Source organism: Quercus suber, unplaced genomic scaffold (assembly GCF_002906115.3).
Source record: "Quercus suber isolate HL8 unplaced genomic scaffold, Cork oak 2.0 scaffold_333, whole genome shotgun sequence".
Lineage (NCBI taxonomy): Eukaryota > Viridiplantae > Streptophyta > Magnoliopsida > Fagales > Fagaceae > Quercus > Quercus suber.
In genome coordinates this window covers 801,491-823,678 of record NW_027069786.1, presented here as the reverse complement: position 1 = coordinate 823,678, position 22,188 = coordinate 801,491, and the positions used below count along the sequence as shown (strand labels likewise).

At 34.6% G+C, this 22,188-nt stretch overlaps 2 protein-coding genes across 4 annotated transcripts; one reads left to right on the top strand and one right to left on the bottom strand.

Annotated features, from left to right (window-relative positions):
* The first annotated feature begins 3,718 nt into the window (after positions 1-3,718).
* LOC112024105 (NADPH-dependent aldo-keto reductase, chloroplastic) lies at positions 3,719-21,944 on the top strand. 3 transcript variants are annotated; one of them, XM_065759585.1, is made up of 8 exons: positions 3,719-3,936; positions 7,370-7,519; positions 18,826-18,876; positions 20,146-20,222; positions 20,460-20,547; positions 20,644-20,919; positions 21,124-21,375; positions 21,684-21,944. In XM_065759585.1, the coding sequence occupies exons 2-8, from the start codon at positions 7,400-7,402 to the stop codon at positions 21,768-21,770; spliced, it is 951 nt and encodes a 316-aa protein (XP_065615657.1). In that variant the 5' UTR covers positions 3,719-3,936; positions 7,370-7,399; the 3' UTR covers positions 21,771-21,944. The 3 variants fall into 3 exon arrangements, with proteins under 3 accessions (XP_065615657.1, XP_065615656.1, XP_065615658.1); XM_065759584.1 differs by having other exon boundaries at positions 7,367-7,519; XM_065759586.1 differs by lacking the exon at positions 3,719-3,936 and adding an exon at positions 6,558-6,667.
* Positions 8,901-12,361, bottom strand: LOC112024106 (NADPH-dependent aldo-keto reductase, chloroplastic). Its single transcript, XM_065759587.1, is given in 9 exon segments — positions 8,901-9,206; positions 9,477-9,728; positions 9,931-10,091; positions 10,094-10,153; positions 10,156-10,204; positions 10,301-10,388; positions 10,509-10,585; positions 11,522-11,572; positions 12,329-12,361. Coding segments are annotated over 9 exon segments (843 nt in total). The 5' UTR covers positions 12,347-12,361; the 3' UTR covers positions 8,901-9,119.
* Positions 21,945-22,188: the final 244 nt, after the last annotated feature.

The following is a 22,188-nucleotide window of genomic DNA, read 5'->3' as shown; positions in this document are numbered from 1 at the left end:
AAATTAATATGAAGCACCTGCAGTAAAGACACAAAGCAGTTGAAGAAGACAATGTATAGAAAGACGTGCCGATTTCTAAAATTTAATTTAAAGGAGGAAGAGTTATTAGCAGTTATTAATGGGAGTTACAGGGAATGTAAGAGTAGGTGGAGGAAGTTTTTTTCACCCCATAACTTAACTGCCACGCACCATATAAAGAGGGAAGTTAAAAAAAAAAAAAAAAAAAAAAAAAAACAAAACAAAACAAAAAGACTAGGATACCAAGACCGAAAATAAAGGATCAGGGTCCCCAAAGAAGGATTAAGAAGGTAGGATCTTACAGCAACTCAACTACTCACGCGTGGGCTGCAGGCAACCCACGAGCTCGAGGGGCTAAATGTTGAGGTTCAAAAATCAAAGCCCAAGGCCCAAAGAGGTGGGATCCAAAGATCCATAGAAGAACAATCTTTCAAAACCCATGTGTGAGTGCCTTTTTCTCTCAGCACTATGGCCCAAGGATCCTAGGCCGAATAAAATGTTCTTGGTGGACTGGGCTCGATTCACTGCATCTAAAGGGCTGTTTAAGAACCGATTGGTGCATAAAACAAACTTCCTACAATACAAATAGCTAACAAAAAAGTATATTCTTATTGAATGACATTTTAACAGTAAAGGTATGCACAACAAGTGAAATATAATGCAAGAACAAGTTAGGGATCCCCTAATTAATGAGGTGTATTTTATTAATTTCCCTTAGTTGTGATTACAGTGCTCACTAAGACGTGGTGTAAGGTTCAACTGAGTTCAAAAGTTACAGACTTTGATAGCTATTCAAGCTTTAAAGGCTTGCAAAGTTTGAATTTGTTAAATCCGAGCATGTACTATAGTGGCTGCCTCTGGGATACCGGAACAGTTCCTCTGTTTTCTCTTAAGTTTACAGAGCCTTTTCTATAATTTTATGAGACTTTAGATTGTGAATGCCTCAAATGATCTAATCGTAAATGAATTCTCTATCCCTTAGTTTGAATTCCAATCCCCTGTAACAGGGACCCCTTCCTCCTTTTATAGCACAACTTCGGGCTCTGGGGGTACTAACGATTTCTCCCTTTTGCCCCTTAGAGCTCATGCCGTGCCAGGTTGCTCAGGGTCATGTCTTTTCCCTTTTTCTTCGTAGTTTCTTGCTTTTTGGTCTGACCAAGTGAAAGTCCCTTAGCTAGTTTTCTATTTCCAGATTTATCCGTTGGCTGGTCTGAAGCTTTTTGGCTTTTTCTTCTCAGCGCTCCAGCCCTTTTTTAGTTGTACTCTTCCTTGTGACTTTCTCCAAATGGTTGGGACCAGGCTCCTGCGCGTACCTCTTGGCTCCACTGCATGTCTAGAGCATGAGACCAGCATGCCCTTTGTATTTTATCTCTCTTTGAATTTGCTTTAATCTCACTTCGTGCGTCTAGGGATCTCCTGACTCTGGGGGCTTCTGGGATCCTGACCCAGTTCTTCTTTCTGGGCTTTCTTCGGTTCGCTGGTTCTACCTATTTTGGGCTTTTTTTTTTTCTCGTGGATCTCTGGATTCCATTCCTCTGGGCTTCTTCCCCTTTCTTTCTTTCTTCTCTCTTTTCTTTATTGCGAGAGTCCAGCCTTTCCAGTTTTATTATTCATTTATTTTTTGTATGAAATGGACCCAACGTTTTTTTACTTCTTTGGGCCTTAGTTTGTGGCCATTTAATTTTGAACCTCAACAACCCATGAAGTAAAGGAAAGGCCCAGCCGGCCAAGATCAACAAGCTAAAAAGAAGCCCAATAGGAAGAGCTGGGCTGGGATCCCAGAGATTGCCAAGGGCCCGAGATCCCTGGGACACATAACACGGCTTAAATAAGATTAAAACGATTCAAAGGAAAGCACCAAAAAAACACGAAGAACAAAGGATAGATGAGTCCCTCTCAAGCGCCCAGTGATGCAATAAGGGATCAGAAGGTATAAAGCAACCATTCATGAACAAAGAAGCGATACCACGAGGAACCCAGAATGAGAAGCTATAAATACGAGTGATTGGAAGAAAAACTTTCGATTCAACAGAAATGGATTCCACTCACTTAGAAAAAATGACAAAAGGAAGGACGGCCAAAAGTTGGGTAAGAAGTTTTGAGGAACGTGAAATAGAGAATAACTCCCTAAGCACACCTTGGAAGGGAAAGTCAGTCATGGGCTTTCAAAGAAACAACGCCCAAGGAAGGAAAATATGAGATACAGGAAAAGGCTCAGCCTTTTGAGTGATAGGCACAAAACGAACTCTGGTACCCAGGGAGGGGTAAAAGGGAGAAATTACTAGTACCCCGGAGCCCTAGGGTCACGCTATAAAGGAAAGAAGCTACCAATGTTGAAAGCATCCAGCAAGAGAAAAAGAATCATAAGAAAATCATAACTCTGTAAAGTTTAAGTAAAAACAGAGGAATACCTCCCAGTATCCCGAGAACAGCCACTATAGCACATACTCGGATTCAAAGGGATTCAAACTTTGTAAGTCTTGAAAGATTTAATAGTCATTTGAGTCTGTAATTTTTAAGCTCATTTGAACCTTGTATTTTGTCTTAGTGAGCATATTGTGATTATGATCAAAGAAAACCAACAAAGTACTTCTCATTAATCCCGAGATCCTTAACCATTCTTTTTGAGTATTTTCTGATTATTTTGCATTTTTCTTTGCTGTTTTCGTTGTCATTCAATACAGATATCCTCGCTTGATAGTTTATTTGTGTCGTAGGAAACTTGCTTTGTGCACCACTTGGTTCTTAAACAGCCCCTTAGCTGCGGTGAACCAAGCCCAGTCCACCAAACTACATTTATTTGGCCCAGGATCCTTGGGCCGGTTTGCTAAAAGAAAAGGTGTGCCCACAATCATTATCAATTCACATCAACATGTGTCAAATTTTATTTTTTGTGTTTATAAGCTTTCTCAAAATTCCCAATTACCCACACCTTTTGTGGTTGCCTTTGCATCCACTATGACTGGGCCAACTGAAGCCAAGCATTCCTCATCGAGCCAGTTTGGATAAAATGTTTTAAAAAGTGCATTTTTATAAAAACAGTGATTTTAAAATGTGTTTTTGGAAAACATGATTATGAAAATCACAGTTAAATGTTTGGCAAAATTAATGAAAAAGTGTTTCTATTAATTGAAGTATATATATCTTAATTAAAACCACTATTTCAAGTACAAATGATCAAATTAAAAATTGGTTGAAATGCAAACTGCACTCTCTAAATTTAATTGGAATTTATTTTTAGTTCTCTAACTTTACTTTTTTTTAATTGAGTTCTCTAAGTTTCAAATTTATTCAATTCAAACATTTTGTTCAATTTTATTTAAAAAAAACTGCCTTTAAAAAATATTTTTCTCACATGAAAAAAATCTATAAAATTAATAAAAATATTTTACAGGTTTTTTTATGTGAGATTTTTTTTTTCAAAAAATCATTTTTATTAGTTAATTGCTTGCTTAATAGAAATTTTAAATATAATTGGTCAAAAGGCCTAAATTGAATAAATTTAAAACTTAAAAAATTTAATTAAATAAAAATAAAGTTAAAAAATTAAAATAAATTTCAATTAAACTTCGAGAGCCCAAATGTGCTATTTACCCTTTAGACTTCAATATTTTTGTCACCGCACAATGCAAGGCCCACATCTTGTATTCATTCATTTATTTTTATATATAATCTTTATCTTTTTCCAACAAGTTTCTCTTACTTTTTCTCTACTCTCAAAGCTAGATCTAAAAGAAGAAACTAGTGTGTCCAATAGCAGATGCAGAGGAAACCGATTATGCTGAGATTTTTGTAGCAAATATGGAGAAAAAGGGCCAACACTTGAAACCAGTAGTGAGCATATCTGCATATGGCACAGGAGAAACAACTGATGAGAAGAACAGAGGAGAAGATCATATGAAAAGTTCAAAGCTTCTGGTATGTTGAGTTATAAGCATACATTTGAGGATAGTTTTGGTATTGACACCTGCAGAGTGTTATCTTGATCTTAAAATAGTGTTTTCTTTATTTTAAAAAACTAAGATTTTATTTCATCACATGCTTATTGTTTGTGGAATGAATATTTTACTTTCTTAAGATGTAAGTAGTTAGCAAAATAATAATAAAATTAACTATAATGGAGAAACATAAAAAGGCTGAAGAGTAAAGATCCATATACAAGTTAAAGGCTTAAAGCCGACCACATACACTTCCCGATGCATATATATAAAAAAAGCAGAGAGATCATACTTTAGAGCATTCACAGCAGTAGAAGTATAATGCTATATTGCTATTTAGCTCCATAAACACAAAGTCTTGCTGCAGCAGTGAAACTAAATCTAAAAATTTTAGCGCTATTACTACAGTACACATCTATTTATAAATGTGCATTGTTCATAAGAGCTAAAAAATAATAATAATATTTTAATCCTTACCTGATTAAAATATCTCTCTCTCTCTCTCTCATCTCTGATCATCTCAACTCTCTCTCTCTCTCCCTCGACTCTCTCACCGCTGCCAGCCCAAGCCCACACTGCCAACCCACGCCACCGTCGATCCTCACCGCCAGGCCCACGCCGTCGATCCTCGCCGCCAGACCCAGACCCACGCCGTCGATCCACCGGCTATGGTGGTGGAATGATGTTTGATTTTTTTTTTCTTCTATGGGTTTGATGGCTGTAGTTGTGGGATGATGTTTGATTTTTTTTTTTTCTTCTGTGGGTTTGATGGCTGTGGTGGTGGAATGATGTTTGATTTTTTTTTTCTTCTGTGGGTTTGATGGCGATGGTGGTTGTTGTGGCTATGGTTTGGTGGGACGGTGTTTGATTTTTTTTTTTTTTTCCTGTGGGCTTGGTGGCTGTGGTGGTGGATTGGTGACTATGATGGTTGTTTGGGGATTTATTTTGTTTGAGGGTTTGATTGTGTCTGTGTTGGTGGTGGTGGTGGTGGTGGTGGTAGTGGTGGCTGTGGCTGATTGTAGAAGAGGTTGTGGTCGGTGCTGGGATGTATTTTGGGTTGTGAGATATATTATTTTATTGTAGAGGTATATTATTTTATTTTGATATTTATATTATTTTATTGTGTTAATAGTTAAAATAGATTCATTGCTGCAGCAGGTGTGTAGGTATAATAGATAAAGTAACTTTTGGTGGAGCTAAAAAGCTAAATTTTTAGCTCCACTGCTGCGAATGCTCTTATAGCACGGGTTACTAATTAAAATCCCACCTCTTCATCAAATAATTTTCAATGAGCAGAATTTGTCGCCTATCTAAATGTTTAGGTTCCAACTCAGTCTTTTAAGAGCATTCAAGCTTGGCCAAATTTTGAAAGAAAAAGCTAATTTTATTTATTTTTAACTAGAAAATTTTAAAGTATGAGCTCAAGAAAACCAAACTGCTCTCTTCCTCATTGATTCTCAAATCGTGTTCGCACCCTATTGATTGAAAGATCAGGATTAGATACTATACTATTATAATCTATACAGTATTGGATTACCTCTACCAGTCATGTGCTAAAACTAGCTTAATCTTTCATGGTATATGTGCGAGCCTGTTTCCCCAAGGTGACCCGTTAGCCCTAAGAACAGGCCCATAATTTATTTATATAATGTGGGTAATGGGATTTCTACAATGGGAAGACTCCTCTGTGGCCAATCCAACGACTCAAATGACAAAGTTTTTGGTTTAGCCTGTACCCTCTTACCCTTTTTTTTGTATCCCTACAAGAGTCCCCAAGTCATTGGTGAGCTTCTCCTCTTTTGTTGTTCCCCTCAATTCTCTCTCATGTATGTCTCTAACTCTGTTTTTTTCCAACCCCCATTTTCACTCCTTCAGCCCCTATTTATAGACTTCCTTTAGTGGGGCAGTCATGATGGTGGAGAGGCTTTTCAGGTAGGTGGGGCCTTTCTGTAATAGATTCTTGACCAGATGGGACTCATTTTTCAAGATAGATGTGACTGTTTTGAAACTTGCACCCATTGTTGATTGGTTCTCGGCAGACAATTTCCCCCACTACTGTGCCGATCAGCTACATCCCCGATATGTAGCTAGCTGCTGGACCAGTGTGGTATACAACTCGTTATTGGGCTCAGGGTTCTCAGTTTACTGAAATTGATGGGTTGGGCCTCTATGTCTCACTCGTGCAATGAGCTGGACCTTAATACCGTGCCCATACAGTATAATTTGGTGACATATATCAGCCTTATAGAGCTTCAAAACTTCAACTTTAAGACGTTTGTAAACTGTAATGGTAGCCTGAAAAAAAAGTCAGCACCAAATGAAATAACCAATGTTATTTATACTACTATTTAAAGAGCTTTTCCAGTTTAGGGTCCTCATTTTAGATACTTAAAATGCTCTCAAATTCATTTGTATAGAAAGTTTAAATAATAAGTTTAGATATGTAAAATTGCTAATTTAAAAACTCCTAAATTTTTGTTAAATTAAAATACTAAGAAAAGTATTTCCTCTCTCTCATGTTAGTCTCTCTCCCTCAAAGATAACCCCTTATTCAAGTCCCTTAAAATTAGGCATTTTCATTTCTCCTTATTTCTTATGAACAAATCAAACACAAATAAATCTCTATCTTCCTCCCATTTAATCTTTAAAAAAATATATAAAAAAGCATCTCTTTTTCTCTTTCATAGAAAGGAGTAGCCCTTTTCTATAAGGTAATTCTCTTAGTGCTTTTATTTATTTATTTATTTTTTTGTTTTATTGCTCAATGATTTTGATTTATTTGTTATGGAAATTGTGAGAAAATAATTTGAAATAATAAACATTGTATAATAACAATTTTAAGGGTTATTGGAGAAATTGCTGTTGATGTACATTTGTTTTTATAGGGGTAAAAGTAAGTAACCAAGAAACCAAATGAAATTGAAGTCAGACAATGAAAAAGATTCAAGAGATGGCACTGTTTTCTTACCCTATTTATTTTGTTTTTTTTCTTTTCTTTTCTTTTCCCCATTTTTTCCCCTTTTAATCCTCCTTGAAAGTTATTATTTGTTGTATATGAGTGAGTTAAATGCGATTTTTTTTTTCTTTTCATTCATTTGTAACTGTGAACTATAGAATTTTAGGTTAAAAAGTGTAATTATTTACTTTATTTTATTGCAATTGGTTTGTCCAGGATGATTGGTTCTAGAATGGAAGGACATGAAAATAAGAGAGATAAAATAGGATGGAATTTCTTTGAAAAACAAGGCTAGTATTTGTAAGAAAGCATGTAACCCACCCCCCCCCCCCCACAAAAAAAAAAAAGAAAAAGGAAAAAAGAGAGCACATATGATGAAACTAGTATTATATTATAGTTCTTCATTCCAAATGGGTGCTATTTGATTTTGCTTGGCTTTGCCTATAAATTGCAGCAGCTAGCCTAGCAAGTGTTTTGTGAGAAAATAATGGCCAAGGGAATTCGATTTTTTGAGTTAAACACGGGGGCCAAAATGCCTTCTGTCGGGTTGGGAACATGGAAGGTTGACCCTGGTGTCGTAGGCAATACCATCACCACTGCCATTCAGGTATTGTTTCTAAATTGTTGATGTGACAAATTTTTACTAGTTCTTATTTGGCATGTTATTAATATTACTTTTTTATTTACCAGTAACTACTAACCACATCAGCCGTTTATAAGAGAGTTTGTGGTTTTATCATTTTCCTTAAACAAATTGTTATAATTGGTAATACTACTCGTTCATGTATATCTTGTCAATAAATGTAGAGTGAGTCAGTAGTGAGTTTAAATCAGAATTAATAACAACTTGATAATTTATTAGTGTGAAATTTGTTGTGAAAAATATTATATCTGTAGCATTGCTAGTTGGTTGCATGCATTAGATATCATGATCATAGTCAGAATTTTAGTTCAGTTATTAGCAAGCTTAAAAAGCAATATTAAACGCAGAATTAATCCAAAAAATGTTAAGACTAGTTAAGTAGCAAAATACACTAAAATTTAATTGCTAACAAAATAGAATATTATTGTAGATTTTATTTGAGGTAGGGGTAAAAAAAAAAAACTTCTTATCTAAGGATTTGTGGGAGGTTTTGATAAATTGATGGGTTTTTATACAATTATTATTGGGGAGCCTCTAATTGAGTAATTAATATAATATATAGAGACGCCGTCTAACCCAAAAAACTTAAGCCTATGGATTTGAGTTCAACTATATTATATTAACCACTCCATCTTGTTATTCTTATTCCATATGGAACTTTGCTCACATGTGTGTCTCAGTCTCTTTTTGGACTTTGACCAAGTCCTACTAGCTCCCTCCTTACCTTTTGGCTTTTTCCATCACCAACACGTCCTCACATGCTTATCCATGGGAACTAACCCGTACGTTTCTATTGATTGGAAGCGCATGCTTTACCGTGATCCAGCACTGTTGGCAGTACTCCTTTGTTGGGTCTCTATCCAGGATCTTTTTGTGGACCTTTTAGGTTTGCTCAATCCCTACTAGGAAAGTAGGGTATCCATGGGAACTAGGAAAGTGACCTTGAACACACCTTGGGGAGTAATTAATATAACATATAGGGATACAACCTAAACCAAAAGACTTAAGCCTATAGGTTTGAGCCCAACTATATTATACTAACCACTCCCTCTTGTCATTCTTATTCAATGAGGGACTTTACTCACACATGTATTTCCAACAATTACATTAGTAGTGCATAGGTGAGAAAAAAAAGAGAAGAGTGAGGAGGAGAAGGGTCAATTTCAGGGATTTAGATTNAAAAATTACTGTTCATTACTGTTTATGCACTGTTTACACTATAAAAAATATTAAAAATGAGTCTCACGGTACTATTCACACATTTAAAAATTATTTTGCTACAGTGTTTTCAGTTTCAATTTTCAGTTTCAGCAATAATAAGTTCAATCCAAACGGACCCAGTATCTGATAGTGGTACTACAAGTTTTTAGTTTCACCCTTTTGCAATAAAAATAGGCACAACTCACTTCTCAACCTAAAATACTCAGCAAATGCTCTTTTATTTACTTCGAGTTTATCTAGACCACCAGGTAGAAAGCATTGAAAATCAAGTAGTTTGGATCAAACTGGATAAAGGAAATTTAAAGAAAAGCCGCAATGCCTGAAATTAACATCCGATGCTTGCTCACAATTCGCCATCCCAGAGTTCTTCAATTGTCTTGTAGGCCCCAAAGGTCTCATGAGCATATACAGTACCCTTAATTAGCCTCTCCTGCTTGAATAAATACCAACACTATTGTCATTTTAACTTAAAGTGAAGCCCTGTTTATTGTTTGTAAACAATTCACTAATTCTTTTGTACCTAATTTTCAAAAGCAATTCCATTTAAAACAAAAAGAAATCAAGAACAACAAAAATGGTTGGCTAATAATCCATAAATCCATCTACACACCACATTTTGATCAAAGCATTTATCTAAAGGATACAATAACATAAGATTCAAACCAAGATGAATACACATATATAAGAATAGGATACTTGCCTGCTTAATTTCAGAAAGCTTGGCAAACAAATCTTCAGGTATTGACCAGTCAAAAACATCTAAATTTTCCTTGATCCTCGCCTCATTTGTGCTCTTAGGCAGTACACTATGACCCATTTGCACCCCCCAACGAAGAGCCACTTGTGCAGAAGTTTTCCCCAATTTCTCTGCAACTGTAAGGAGAATTGGATTCTTAAGGATCTCGTTATTGATAGCAGCCGTACTACCAGGGGAACCCAATGGTGCATATCCCTGCAAGACAAAATTTAGCATTAAGTAACTTGGAAATTAATTTGTTCCAAAATCACATAAAAATGAAAACAGGTCTGTTTTGTTTCTGAAGCTCTTGCCATCAGTCTATTCTGCATAATTTAATAGCAAAGATCCCGTTTCCGTTTCTATTCAAGGCTTCAAGCACAAAAAATTATAATCCACTTTATATCAACATACTTACAGACAAGTGAACTCCTTTAGCTTTACAAAATGCATGTAGTTTTGGCTGCTGCCAAACGGGGTGGCACTCCACTTGGTTAACAGCGGGAGGCACACGTGCTATCTCCAACAGATCCCCAAGTTTCTTTGAAGAGAAATTGCTCACTCCAATAGCTCGAGCCTTCCAGAATCATAGAGTGCCTCCATTGCTTTCCATGTACTCGGAATGTCAGGTTGGGTAAGATTTTCGGTTTGTTGCCAACAGACCCCTTTTTCATGCTAACTGGCCAGTGGATCTTTAGAAGAAATTAGAACTCTTATCAATGAAATACTTTAGCGAAGTCCTTCAAAGTTTATTTAAATTTTGGCACTCTTAAGTGTGGCATACATACTAGATAAAGATCCACATAGTCAAGTTGCAAGTCCTGTGAAGTTTTATCTAATGCCTTTGGCACATCTTCTGGCACGTGATCAGTACACCTGCAGATAGTTACAGTTCCAATTAGATAATAAAAACAGTTGAAAAAAAAATGCAGCTTATTTAAATTTTCATCAAAGAAACCTTGGTACAGTTTGCAGTCATATAATTTTTAGAACAACCAGAGTTTGGAGGTGATCCATAAGTCCTCACGCTTAACTAGACCATCATCAAACAGCTTCTTTAAAGCTGACCCAATCTACACGCACCAGAAGTTTGGTCATAACATGATTCAGACTTCATTGACAAATATTGACATTCCTAAAGAACAGTTCTAAAGATGCATGTAAATATTCACTCAAAGCACATAGATGAGAACATAAATAAAATAGAGAATAAATGTCAGGTTTTTCATAAAAATTGCCAATGAGAGTCTCATAGCAATTTCTATACCTAAGGACTATATATGACCTTTCATCAGTTTATCCCACTTATATATGGTGGATATTTCCTGAGATTATTTTATTTCTTGTTCTTGATCATATTAAGAAACTAACGAGGATAACAGATACACATCCTACTTTTTGTTTCCTGTATTAGCTACCAAACTTTTGCACTGTCACAATCACTTGATGCAAATTATTATAGCACTGAAATCTGAATCAACGAGCTCCCTACAAAGTCTGAAATAATAATAAATAAATAAAATTCATTTTTAACGTTCCCCCACTTTTGGGTATGACTTAGAAAATATCAGGAGTGGGCTATGCCAAGAAGATGAGAGAGACTACTATTAACCATTCTAAATTATTCTAAGGAATATGGTTACTTCTGCTAGCTTTTAGAAATGTCTTAGCAAATGAAAGCAGTAAGCTTCACCGACCACACAGTGACATGACAGTTTATAGTACCTCTGAAACTTGGGGAGAGCTGATTTTCCCTTAATAAATATGTATAAACATTCAATACTAATAAATAGCTATATTGTGTGTACGGGACACACTGAAATTGTGTTTTCAAAACACGATTTCATCATTTCACAATTATAATTAAAATTGTGTTTTCAAAACATGATTTTCAGCCGGAATGTGTATGTACCATTGTCAGGATATGAAATGGCAACTAAGATGTGAAAATTGGATAACTTAACTAAATGTCAGGATATGAAATGGCAACTAAGATGATGCAATATTACCTCCTTCTCATTGCAATATAATGCGGCACAATCAATGTGCCGATATCCAACCTGCATTGACCTATAAAAATCAGTAAGCTAAATGCCCAATAACTATATAATCTGATGGTAAGTTACAAAACTCAAAAGTAAAAAAAAAATAGATACCATATTGTTTTGAGTTAAGACATTAAGCATGTAGTACACTGCCTTACATTTGCTTGTTTCAATTTGGCCCTTAAAATTCAATTTTGTTCATTTCATCCCTAACCTTATTGTGTTCAATTTGATCCGTCTGTCCTCTTCCATTACTATGCTACCTCAAAGCCCCAAAATGGGGTAGGTTTTTTAGCTTCTAGATCTTAAGAGGAAAAAAATAAATAAAATAAAGAACTTTCTTGAGAAATATTCACAATTCAATTATGATTATGATTTAGATCCCAAATTAATTACAGCTTGGTTGGTTTTAGGCTAATTTGATAATTTAGTCCAATTTAAAGTGATTAACCAATTGATATAAGCATGGATATCAACATAGGCAAGGATAAACATGTAAAAGTATGTTAAAAGCAACCACAGAAAATCAAACCACAAGATAACACTTGATGTATTATCGAAGAGTAAAATTTGAGTATCGAGCATAAAAACTCTCAGCAGCCTCACCACAAAACAATTTACTAGAATAGATACTTGTACTACAATTCACTCACAAAACCCTTCAAGTAATATAGCAAAGTTGTACTTAAACCCTCTAAGTTTTTGCTAGCATTTGACTCCACAAGTCCTTTCTTTACTATAGCATCTGAATCTGCAAGTTAAGCTGCCAACCGCATGATCAAGTCTCATTGATCACTCCTAGGCCTCTTGGAGATTTGAGATGGCTCCAATGATTCCTAAGCACCAACCTACATCATGAAATTTGAAACTCTCAATGAGTGTGTTTTAATTTCCTCTCATAGGATCTGGCAATGGAGAGGGAGAAGGTAGAGAGAATGAGAAAGTTTAAGCTCTAGGGTTTAGATCTCTCTCTAGCTCTTCAGATGAAATTAGGTGTTTTTTCCTTTTCTAAAATTTGTGGGAAATGAGAGCATATATAGTGAGGGATTGGAACAACAAAGAAGAAAATAACTGATTTCTCTTAGGTTCGCACATTTTTGTACATGCAAGGTGTAAGGAAAAACCACTATCCAATTGTTTTTTAAATCTGAATCTCATATTACCAATTCACTTCACATACTTAGTTTTGGAGGTACAAATTCTACAGACTTCAACTGTCACTTTAGCACTTAACACACTCCACCTCACTAACTCAAATACAACTTGAATAACCATAAAATCCAAAATAAAATAAAATTGAATGATTTAACTGAATTGAATTTTGACACAATAACTAAATCATCTAATTGTCTCTCGCACAGTGATTTTACTGTTCACGAAAAAAAAAAAAAAAAAAAAAGAGGAAACGCTGAATGATACAAAACGTGGACGCCGAATCCAAACTGGGTCACTGTTTTGAATTGCATCCAAATTTCCAAAATCAATGACACGCCGATTTTCTTGTCATTGTTAATCGACATTGGTGGAAGTTTTACAAGATCCATCACTGTGGCCTACTTGTCTTATGAGCCAAATGCAACTTTTGGTAGTTGTTAGTGTTGCCATATTCTGTACCAAGTATTTTCATAATTTCTTGCAAATAAGACTGTGTTTGGTTCCCGTAAAATATTTTCCGAAAAATAGCCTATTTTTTAGAAATGCAATTTTCGGGAAAGGAAAATATTTTCAAGTGTTTGGTTGCATTATGAAAATTGTTGTAGAAAATATTTTCATGTATTTGGTTCTATTCTGAAAATGCTATTTTCTTACAAATTTTTCACATTTTCTCAACTATTTTCTTAGCATCCAAACAAATTTTATTACAAAAAATTTCAAAATCACAGTCAAATCTCAATCCACAGAACAAATCACAGCCAAATCCTAACACCACACACCACTGAAACTCCAATTCAACCAACGGTAGCAAACTTCGGCAATCAAAAGTCACAACCACCAAAACACCACCACAACAACAACAAAAATCAAACTTAAAAAAACAAAACTGAAAGATCGAGGAAGAGAGAGCGAGGAAGAGAGAGTGCTCAAGAATGGAGGGAAAGGGAGAGATTGGTCATAGGTCATGGGCGACGAGATCGGTCATGGGTAAGGACGAGATCGAGTGGAGGCGAGATTGAGAGGGTGACAAGATCGAAGGCGAGATCGAGTAGCGCAGTGCGATCGACGATTGGCGTGGTGCTGCAATCGACGATCGACGCGGTCTGTGGTCGTCGGACTGGAGCTCGGGGTTCGCCGGCGATGTCTCTTCTGCCTCTCTCTCTCTCTCTCTTCGGAAATGCTTTGAAGTGAAAATAGGAACTGAAAACCATTTCCATAGTCAAAGGGAAAATAGGAAATGATTTTTCAAAAAATTCTATTTTCCGTAACTACCAAACACGTGAGTTAAGTGGAAAATGATTTCTTGAAAGTGTTTACCACCAAAACAAAATGCAGCCTAACATTCATATATTTGTACATTTGAGGGTTGCATTGTATTTGAGTTAAAGAGTTCAAAGTTTTTGAAGCTGAATTACTGCATCAATAGTCTTGCAACCTAATAATACTTTTTTTTTTTTTTTTTTTAAAAAAATTATTGGGCACTTGCCCATTCTTTATGATTTTTCTTCCTCTTTTACAAGAGTATTCCATAGAACAATGGGTCATTTATATTTGTATAAGGCCCATGGTCTGGTTCCTTTAGGCTCTATAACTTTTTGGGTATCAACACAGTGCAAAAACAATTGTGAGGAACACGATGATATATCATAATATCAAATACATAAAATAATTATTGTCATATATATTTCTTAGAGCACTAATTTGTTGACTTTTATTTTATTTTTAAGAACCAAAATAATGACGGTGTCTTGCATTTATCGAAAGTTTTATCTTTTAACCCTCTCGAGTTGTGAGACGAGTCTGGAGACCCAGTGCGGTCTTATCTGCTTGCTCTGCCACCCATTACCGACAGAGATCTTAGTAGGTACTAATTTACCGGGTTTTATTAGAACCAAGCTGAAAATGTTGACTAAAGAAAGATTTTTCAACCCTCTAAGCCTGAGCCTGGGGTACGTTTTAAATATCGAAAAATCTCTGAAATTGCCTTTAGAGTTTATTTCTAGTTTCCCCGATGGACCCAATCTATAAATAGGGATATGTTAGGCTTATTTGCCGACAACATTAGGTTATAATACACAAAGTTCCAGTCCAAAACAAATTATAGAAGACTCCACCAAACATAAAAAATTCACTAATAGAAACAACAAATATTCTTCCATTTGAACCCAACGAATTTGAAAGAAATATATGCCCCATCAAGCTGATTTCTTTATTTTAATAAACAAATATTTATTTCATCACATGCATATTATTTGGGGAATGAATATTTTACTATTAGATGGAAGCAATAAAGTAATAAACTATAATGGACAAATATAAAAGCATTTATATCAGTCCTTTTAAAATAGCATAAGCTTTGCTCAACCAACTCCAAAATACACTCACAATAACTTATGTAGAATTGTGCAAAATATGATTATAGTTTCAGTAATCGTGCAAATATACACAGTTACTGACATACTGTTCATATGCAAATTTGTTTTTAAATATTTTCTCTATTTATAGAGAGGTGATTTGGAAAAGAAATAAAAAAAATATTTTAATAAAATATAATGTAAAATAGATAATTTAATATGAGTATTTTTGAAATGTAATTATGTAAAATAGAAGAAACATATTTTGGACTATAATAGACCCAAACAAAAAATGGTCCTTCTAGCAAAATAATTAAATAAAAGGCTAAAGACTCGTACACAAGATAAGGCCGGGCTTCTTTCGAAGTAGTATACCATGCATTAGATGTATGTTTCTTCCCTCTCACATGGAGGTGGATCCCACACATGTGGGATCCACCTCTATCTATGGGGTCCACCTACATGTGAAAGGAGGTAGTATATCATGTTTTAGGTGTATATGCCACCTCTTTCACAACAGCTAGGTCCCACAACTATGTGAAATCCAGTTGCTGTGAGAGAGATGGTATATACACCCGAAACATAATATAATTTTTTCATGTGAGAGGGAGAAAACATGTATCCGATGCATGGTGTATTTTCTCGTTCCTTTCTTAGGGGGAAAAAAAAAGGATAAGGCGGAGCAGGTGCACATCCTAATATTATATTTTATTTTAAGTTTTGATGGTAGAAAAGTATTTAATGAAGAAGTTGAAAAGCAAACTTAGAAATAATCTTGAGTCCAAAATTTGTCACCTATCTAAAGTCTTTTAAGAGCATTTACATTAAGTTTTGTTAAGTTTGATAAAATTTGAAAGAAAAAGTTTTTTTTTTTTTTTTCTATATTATACACTTTTTGCATTAGACTTTTATAGGTTTACATTGTGTAAATACAAAAAGTGGTAAATATTGTACATATTTGCAAAAAAGTAAATATTAAAAAAAAAAAATTATCTCTCTCTTTTATTTATTTATTAACTGAGATTTGTCTCTTGTTTTATTTGTGTGATTCAAGGTATTTTTTTTAGATTTGCATAGAAAGGAAATTCGCATAAAACCAAATTGCTCTCAAATCTTGTTTGCACCCTATTGATCGAAAGATCAGGATTGAGGAAAGCCCAAAGAAGGTGAAATGGACATTTTGTCCTTGCAAATTTCCTCTTGACACAACTTCTAAAGTAAAGCATGTTTGAGGAGTAGGATTATAAATGAACCAAATTATTTATGAATAGCTAGAGGTTGGCTCAAGAAAGAGCTTTTTAATGTTCATTTGTTCATATAGCAAACAAGCCGAGCTCAAAAACAAGTTTAGACTTGACTATTAAATTAGTTAAACTCAAACTTGAAACATAATAATGTGTTTGTAAACAAACTTTTGAATATGCAAGCTCAATTTAACTATTTATAAAATTATATTTTTATAAATTTATTTGTATTTGTAGTTTATTGACATATATACAGTTCATTCATAATAAATTCATAGATTTGTGAAGCGGTAAGAAGTTAATCATTATTTTACTATATATGAAGAAAGAATAAGTTAATCAAGTTCCAGATTGTTGGACAAGGAAATGAACCAAATTTGAATATGTAATCTCAAGCTCAACTCGTGTTCACAATAAAATTAATTGAACAAGCCTGAACTTTTAATATTCAGCATGGTCAACTCATTAGAAACATACTAGTTTTTATTAAACTGAAAATGCTAGGAACACAAAATATCCCACGATTTGTTACAACAAGTTGTGAATGATAGAAGACAAATGGTAGGTCCGCATCTCCATCACTCACAATGTGACGAGTTGTAGGATTTTTTTGTCACAAGCATGATCCGTATAAACTAGTTTAATAGTATAATATTGTGACGTGTGCGCATATATCAGCTTTGCAAGGCTTCAAGCGAATCAAGCTTTCATATTCAAAACGTTTGTAAATTGTAGAAAGGTATAGTTTGAAAAAAGAGACAGTTGCACAGCAAAAAAGAACTCATATTCTGTAATAAGTTTCAACTCCTTTCTGGTGCGTGTGACTTTTCTTTGTCCCCTTCCGTATCTCACTTGCCCATCTCTTATTTTATCATACTATTCTTCATTCCAAATGGGTCTTGTTTGATTTTGCTAATTGGCTTTGCCTATAAATTGCAGCAGAGCTAGCTAAAGTTAAAGAGTGTGTTTTGTGAGAAAATGGCAAAGGCAATTCGATTCTTTGAGTTAAACACAGGGGCCAAGATGCCTTCAGTTGGGTTGGGGACGTGGCAGGCCGGCCCTGGTGTCGTAGAAAAAAAAAAAAAAAAAAAAAAAGTCAGGATTTTAGTTCAGGAACCGAACATACAAAAAAACAACATTCAAAGCAAAACTAATTCAGAAAATGTTAAAACTAGTTAAGTAACAAAGTAAATAACAGTTGAACCAAAATTTAATTATTTACAAAATATAATATAATTGTAAACTGTATTTGAGATAGGACTAAAAAAAAAAATATTCTTAACCATGGATTCGTGGGAAGTTTCAGAAAATCGATGGTTTTTGGGGCTTTAGATTTACTTTTATTATTATTTTTTAAGATTTCGAAGCTAATTAAATAAAAAATAAAAAACGTCATTTTGGGCTTTAAGGTAGTGTTGGGAAATATCGACCCCTTTGCAATCTTTTAACCAATTTTATGTCCATCAATTAATTAACCAATTATAATTTGCACCTTCAGTTTTGGTTAATCACGTCATACAAACAATATTGCCAAACAGATAAAATGCAGAAAATAAATGACACAACAATAGGGTTATAAAGTGAAAACGTTAATCGGAAAAACACTACGTGGTTTACCACCAACCTCCAAAAAAAGGATTCACCTGTAGAATTGAAGTGTTTAAAAATGAATTAACCTTAATTCTAATGCTACCTCCCGAAGATACTTACTAATGGGTCACACGTAGCTAACCTATTGGACACTTATACTCTAGACTCTGTCCACACCAACAACGCATTCGTGACTTTTAAAGGACCACTTTGAAGCTTCTCACAGCAGCAATATGTGTTGAATACAACAGCTTCTGCTTGATCTTCAGATTTTATTCAGTTGATGGTGAATTAGAACTTAGTCATAAAACCCAAGGTTTACAAAAACTTAGCTCTCCAAACTTATTTTAGTTGGCCCTAGTCAGTCCTCTAATACTCTAGCAAATAGGGCTTGAAATTCAAGAGTTTAGACGATTTAATGGGCCTGATTGAGAAACAGGATCTGCGATTCTCTACCGATCGAGAGGTGTCGAGCTTGTCTCAATTGGTCAACAGGCGTTGAGCTATGTATTGAGATTACAGAAAGTTCATTCTTCTTGAGCTGTTCTAGGCATGAATCTTGAACTTGAAATGTACTCTAAAATGTAAAAACATGCAAGACTTAACTTTTTGTTCAATATTTGCCAATCCTATGAACTATGGACCTAATAGGTTGCATAGTTAACGGAAGTGGACAGACAGACGAAATTTAACACTATAAGTTTAGGGTTGAAATGAAAAAAATTGAAATTTAGGGACCAAATTGAAAACAAGACAAAGTTGGGAAATGTACTACATGGTTAATGTCTTAACTCAAAACAATATGGTATCTTTTTTTTTTTCAACTTTACTTAACTTCTTTTTTGAGTTTGAGTTTTGTAACTTACCTGTAGATTACATATGATTAATGGGCAGTTAGCTTACAGATTTTTATATTTCAATGCAGGTTGGATATCGGCACATTGATTGTGCTCAACTTTACTACAATGAGAAGGAGGTAATTTTGCATAAGACCAGATATTGTATATCATCTTAGTTACCATTTCATATCATGACATTTTGTTAAGTCATTTAACTTAGGTCAGATCTACCTCAAGTGATTTTTTTATTTATTATTATTAAAAAAAATGTGTTTGAAAAAGATGACAATGGTTAAAAAGTATTTATTAGAATTGAAAATTTATACATATTTATGAAAGGAAAACCAGTTTTCCCAAAGTTGCAGGGGTACTATAAAGTGCATTTCACCTTTCATGTCACTGTTTGGTCTGCGAAGCTTACTGCTTGATTTTCTAAGAAATTGCTAAAACCTAGCAGAAGTAACCATATTCCTTTGGCATCAAGAAATTGCTAAAACCTAGAGAGTAATTTAATAAATCATGTTAAATATAAATAGCTTCTTCTTTTCTTTTCTTTTCTTTTAAGGCTACGTAGGGAGCTGGTAGATTCAGATTTTAAGTGCTACTATCATTTGGCATCAAGTGATTGTCACAGTGCAAAAGTTTAGTGGCCATTACAGGAACAAAAAGTAGGATGTGTATCTGTTCTCCTCATTAGTTTCCTGATAAATATCAAGAAAAAGAAATAACATAATCTCAGGAAATATCCACCATATAAGTGGGATAACTTGATGAAAGGTAATATGGTCCTTGGGTATAAAATTTGGTTATGAGACTTGTCTCCTTGGAAATTTTTATGTAAAAACCTAATATTTATTCTCTTTTTTTTTTTCTTTTTTTTTTTTTTTTAATTAGGTTTTCATCTATGTGCTTTTAGTGTTATTTCTTGAGAGTGTTATTGTGCACTATTGTATCTCCCTATTTTTATAGTGAAATTTCTCCGTCGTCTCCGTGGAGGTAGGCAGTTTGCCGAACCACGTAAATTCTTGTGTTCTTTGTGTGTGCTTGTTATTTAATTTCCGCTTATTTACTGTTATTGATTGGAGTCCTGGGGTGCTATCTGCACAACAAGAAATAACATAATCTCAGGAAATATCCACCATATAAGTGGGATAACTTGATGAAAGGTAATATGGTCCTTGGGTATAAAATTTGGTTATGAGACTGTCTCCTTGGAAATTTTTATGCAAAAACCTAATATTTATTCTCTTTTTTTTTTTCTTTTTTTTTTTTTTTTAATTAGGTTTTCATCTATGTGCTTTTAGTGTTTACATCCATCTTTAGAACTGTTCTTTAGGCATTACTAATGTTAATAATTTGTCTATGAAGTCTGAATCATGTTATGACCTAATTTCTGGTACGTGTAGATAGGGTCAGCTTTAAAGAAGCTGTTTGATGATGGTCTAGTCAAGCGTGAGGACTTATGGATCACCTCCAAACTCTGGTTTGTTCTAAAAATTATATGAATGCAAACCTTACTAAGCTTTCCTTAATGAAAATTTAAATAACCTACAAGAGCATTGTAGCTCAACTTGCACTTCTTGATGTTTCCAACGGAGACGTCCAAAGTTCAAATCTCCACTCCCCCAATTTTCTAATCAAAATAGTAACAATAATAATAATAATCTACAATTTTTATTGGCTGTTTTTGTTATCTAATTGGAACTATAACTATCTGCAGGTGTACTGATCACCTGCCAGAAGACGTACCAAAGGCATTAGATAAAACTTTGCAGGACCTGCAACTTGACTATGTGGATCTGTATCTAGTATGTATACCACCCTTAAGAGTGCTAAAATTTAAATAAACTTTGACAGACTTTCCTAATGTATTTCATTACTAAAAGTACTAATTTCTTCTAAAGATGCACTGGCCAGTTAGCATGAAAAAGGGATCCATTGGCTTCAAACATGAAAATCTTACCCAAACTGACATACCCAGTACATGGAAAGCAATGGAGGCACTCTATGATTCTGGCAAGGCTCGAGCTATTGGAGTAAGCAATTTCTCTTCAAAGAAACTTGGGGATCTGTTGGAGATAGCACGCGTGCCTCCAGCTGTTAACCAAGTGGAGTGCCACCCCATTTGGCAGCAGCCAAAACTACATGCATTTTGTAAAGCTAAAGGAGTTCACTTGTCTGTAAGTATGCAGATATAAAGTGGACTATAATGTTTTGTGCTTGAAGCCTTGAAGAGAAAAGGAAACAGGATCTTTGCTATTAAATTATGCAGAATAGACTGATGGCAACAGCATCAGAAACAAAACAAACCTATTTTCATTTTTATGTGATTTCGGAACAAATTAATTCCCAAGTTACTTAATGATGAATTTTTTGTCTTGCAGGGATATGCACCATTGGGTTCCCCTGGTAGTACGGATGCTATCAAGAACGAGATCCTTAAGAATCCAATTCTCCTTACAGTTGCAGAGAAATTGGGGAAAACTTCTGCACAGGTGGCTCTTCGCTGGGGGCTGCAAACAGGTCACAGTGTACTGCCTAAGAGCACAAACGAGGCAAGGATCAAAGAAAATTTTGATGTTTTAGACTGGTCTATACCTGAAGATTTGTTTGCAAAACTTTCTGGAATTGAGCAGGCAAGTACCCTATTCTTGTATATATATTCATTTGAATCTTTGTTTGACAACATCACTATGAGTATAAAATTGCACACAACTTCCTGCCATTGGTTTTTGCAATTCTTGGAGTTAAATCTTATGTTATTCCATCCTTCAGATAAATGCTTTGATCAAAATGTGATGTGTAAGATGGATTTATGGATCATTAGTCAACCATTTTTATTGTTCTTGAAAATTAGGTGCAAAAGAATTAGTGAATTGTTTACAAACAATAAATAAGGCTTCACTTTAAGTGAAAATGACTATAGTTTTGGTTATTCAAGCAGGAGAGGCTAATTAAGGGTACTGCATTTGTTCATGAAACCCTTGGTGACTACAAGACAATTGAAGAACTCTGGGATGGCGAATTGTGAGCAAGAATCAGATGTTAATTTCAGGCATCGTGAAGTAAATTTCCTTTTATCCAGTTTGATCCAAAGTACTTGATTTTCAATGCTTTCTAACTGGTGTTGACCATAGTCTGGGACCAAATTGTTTCTGCTAGATAAACTTTGAAGTTAATAAAAGAGCATTTGCTGAGCATATCAGTTTGAGAAGTGAGTTGTACCTGCTTTTGTTACAAAAGAATTAAACTAAGAACTTGTATTACCAATGTTTGTTTGTTTAGACCCCTTAAAACAAATTGTTTAACCTAATATATTAGCCAAGTGACTACTTGGGTTAATTATGAGATCTAGGTTAAATAAGGACAGATCATATCATGCACAGCAACGGAAAAAAAAATAAGACAATGATATGATTATCTAAGAAAACCAATGAAACTAACAGTTT

Excerpts from the sequence above, each read along its gene's own strand:
- LOC112024105 (XM_065759585.1), top strand. The coding sequence starts at position 7,400 with ATGGCCAAGGGAATTCGATTTTTTGAGTTAAACACGGGGGCCAAAATG. Across the intron at positions 20,223-20,459 it reads TGGATCACCTCCAAACTCTG|GTGTACTGATCACCTGCCAG; the intron begins GTTTGTTCTAAA and ends AACTATCTGCAG. Across the intron at positions 20,548-20,643 it reads ACTATGTGGATCTGTATCTA|ATGCACTGGCCAGTTAGCAT; the intron begins GTATGTATACCA and ends TTTCTTCTAAAG.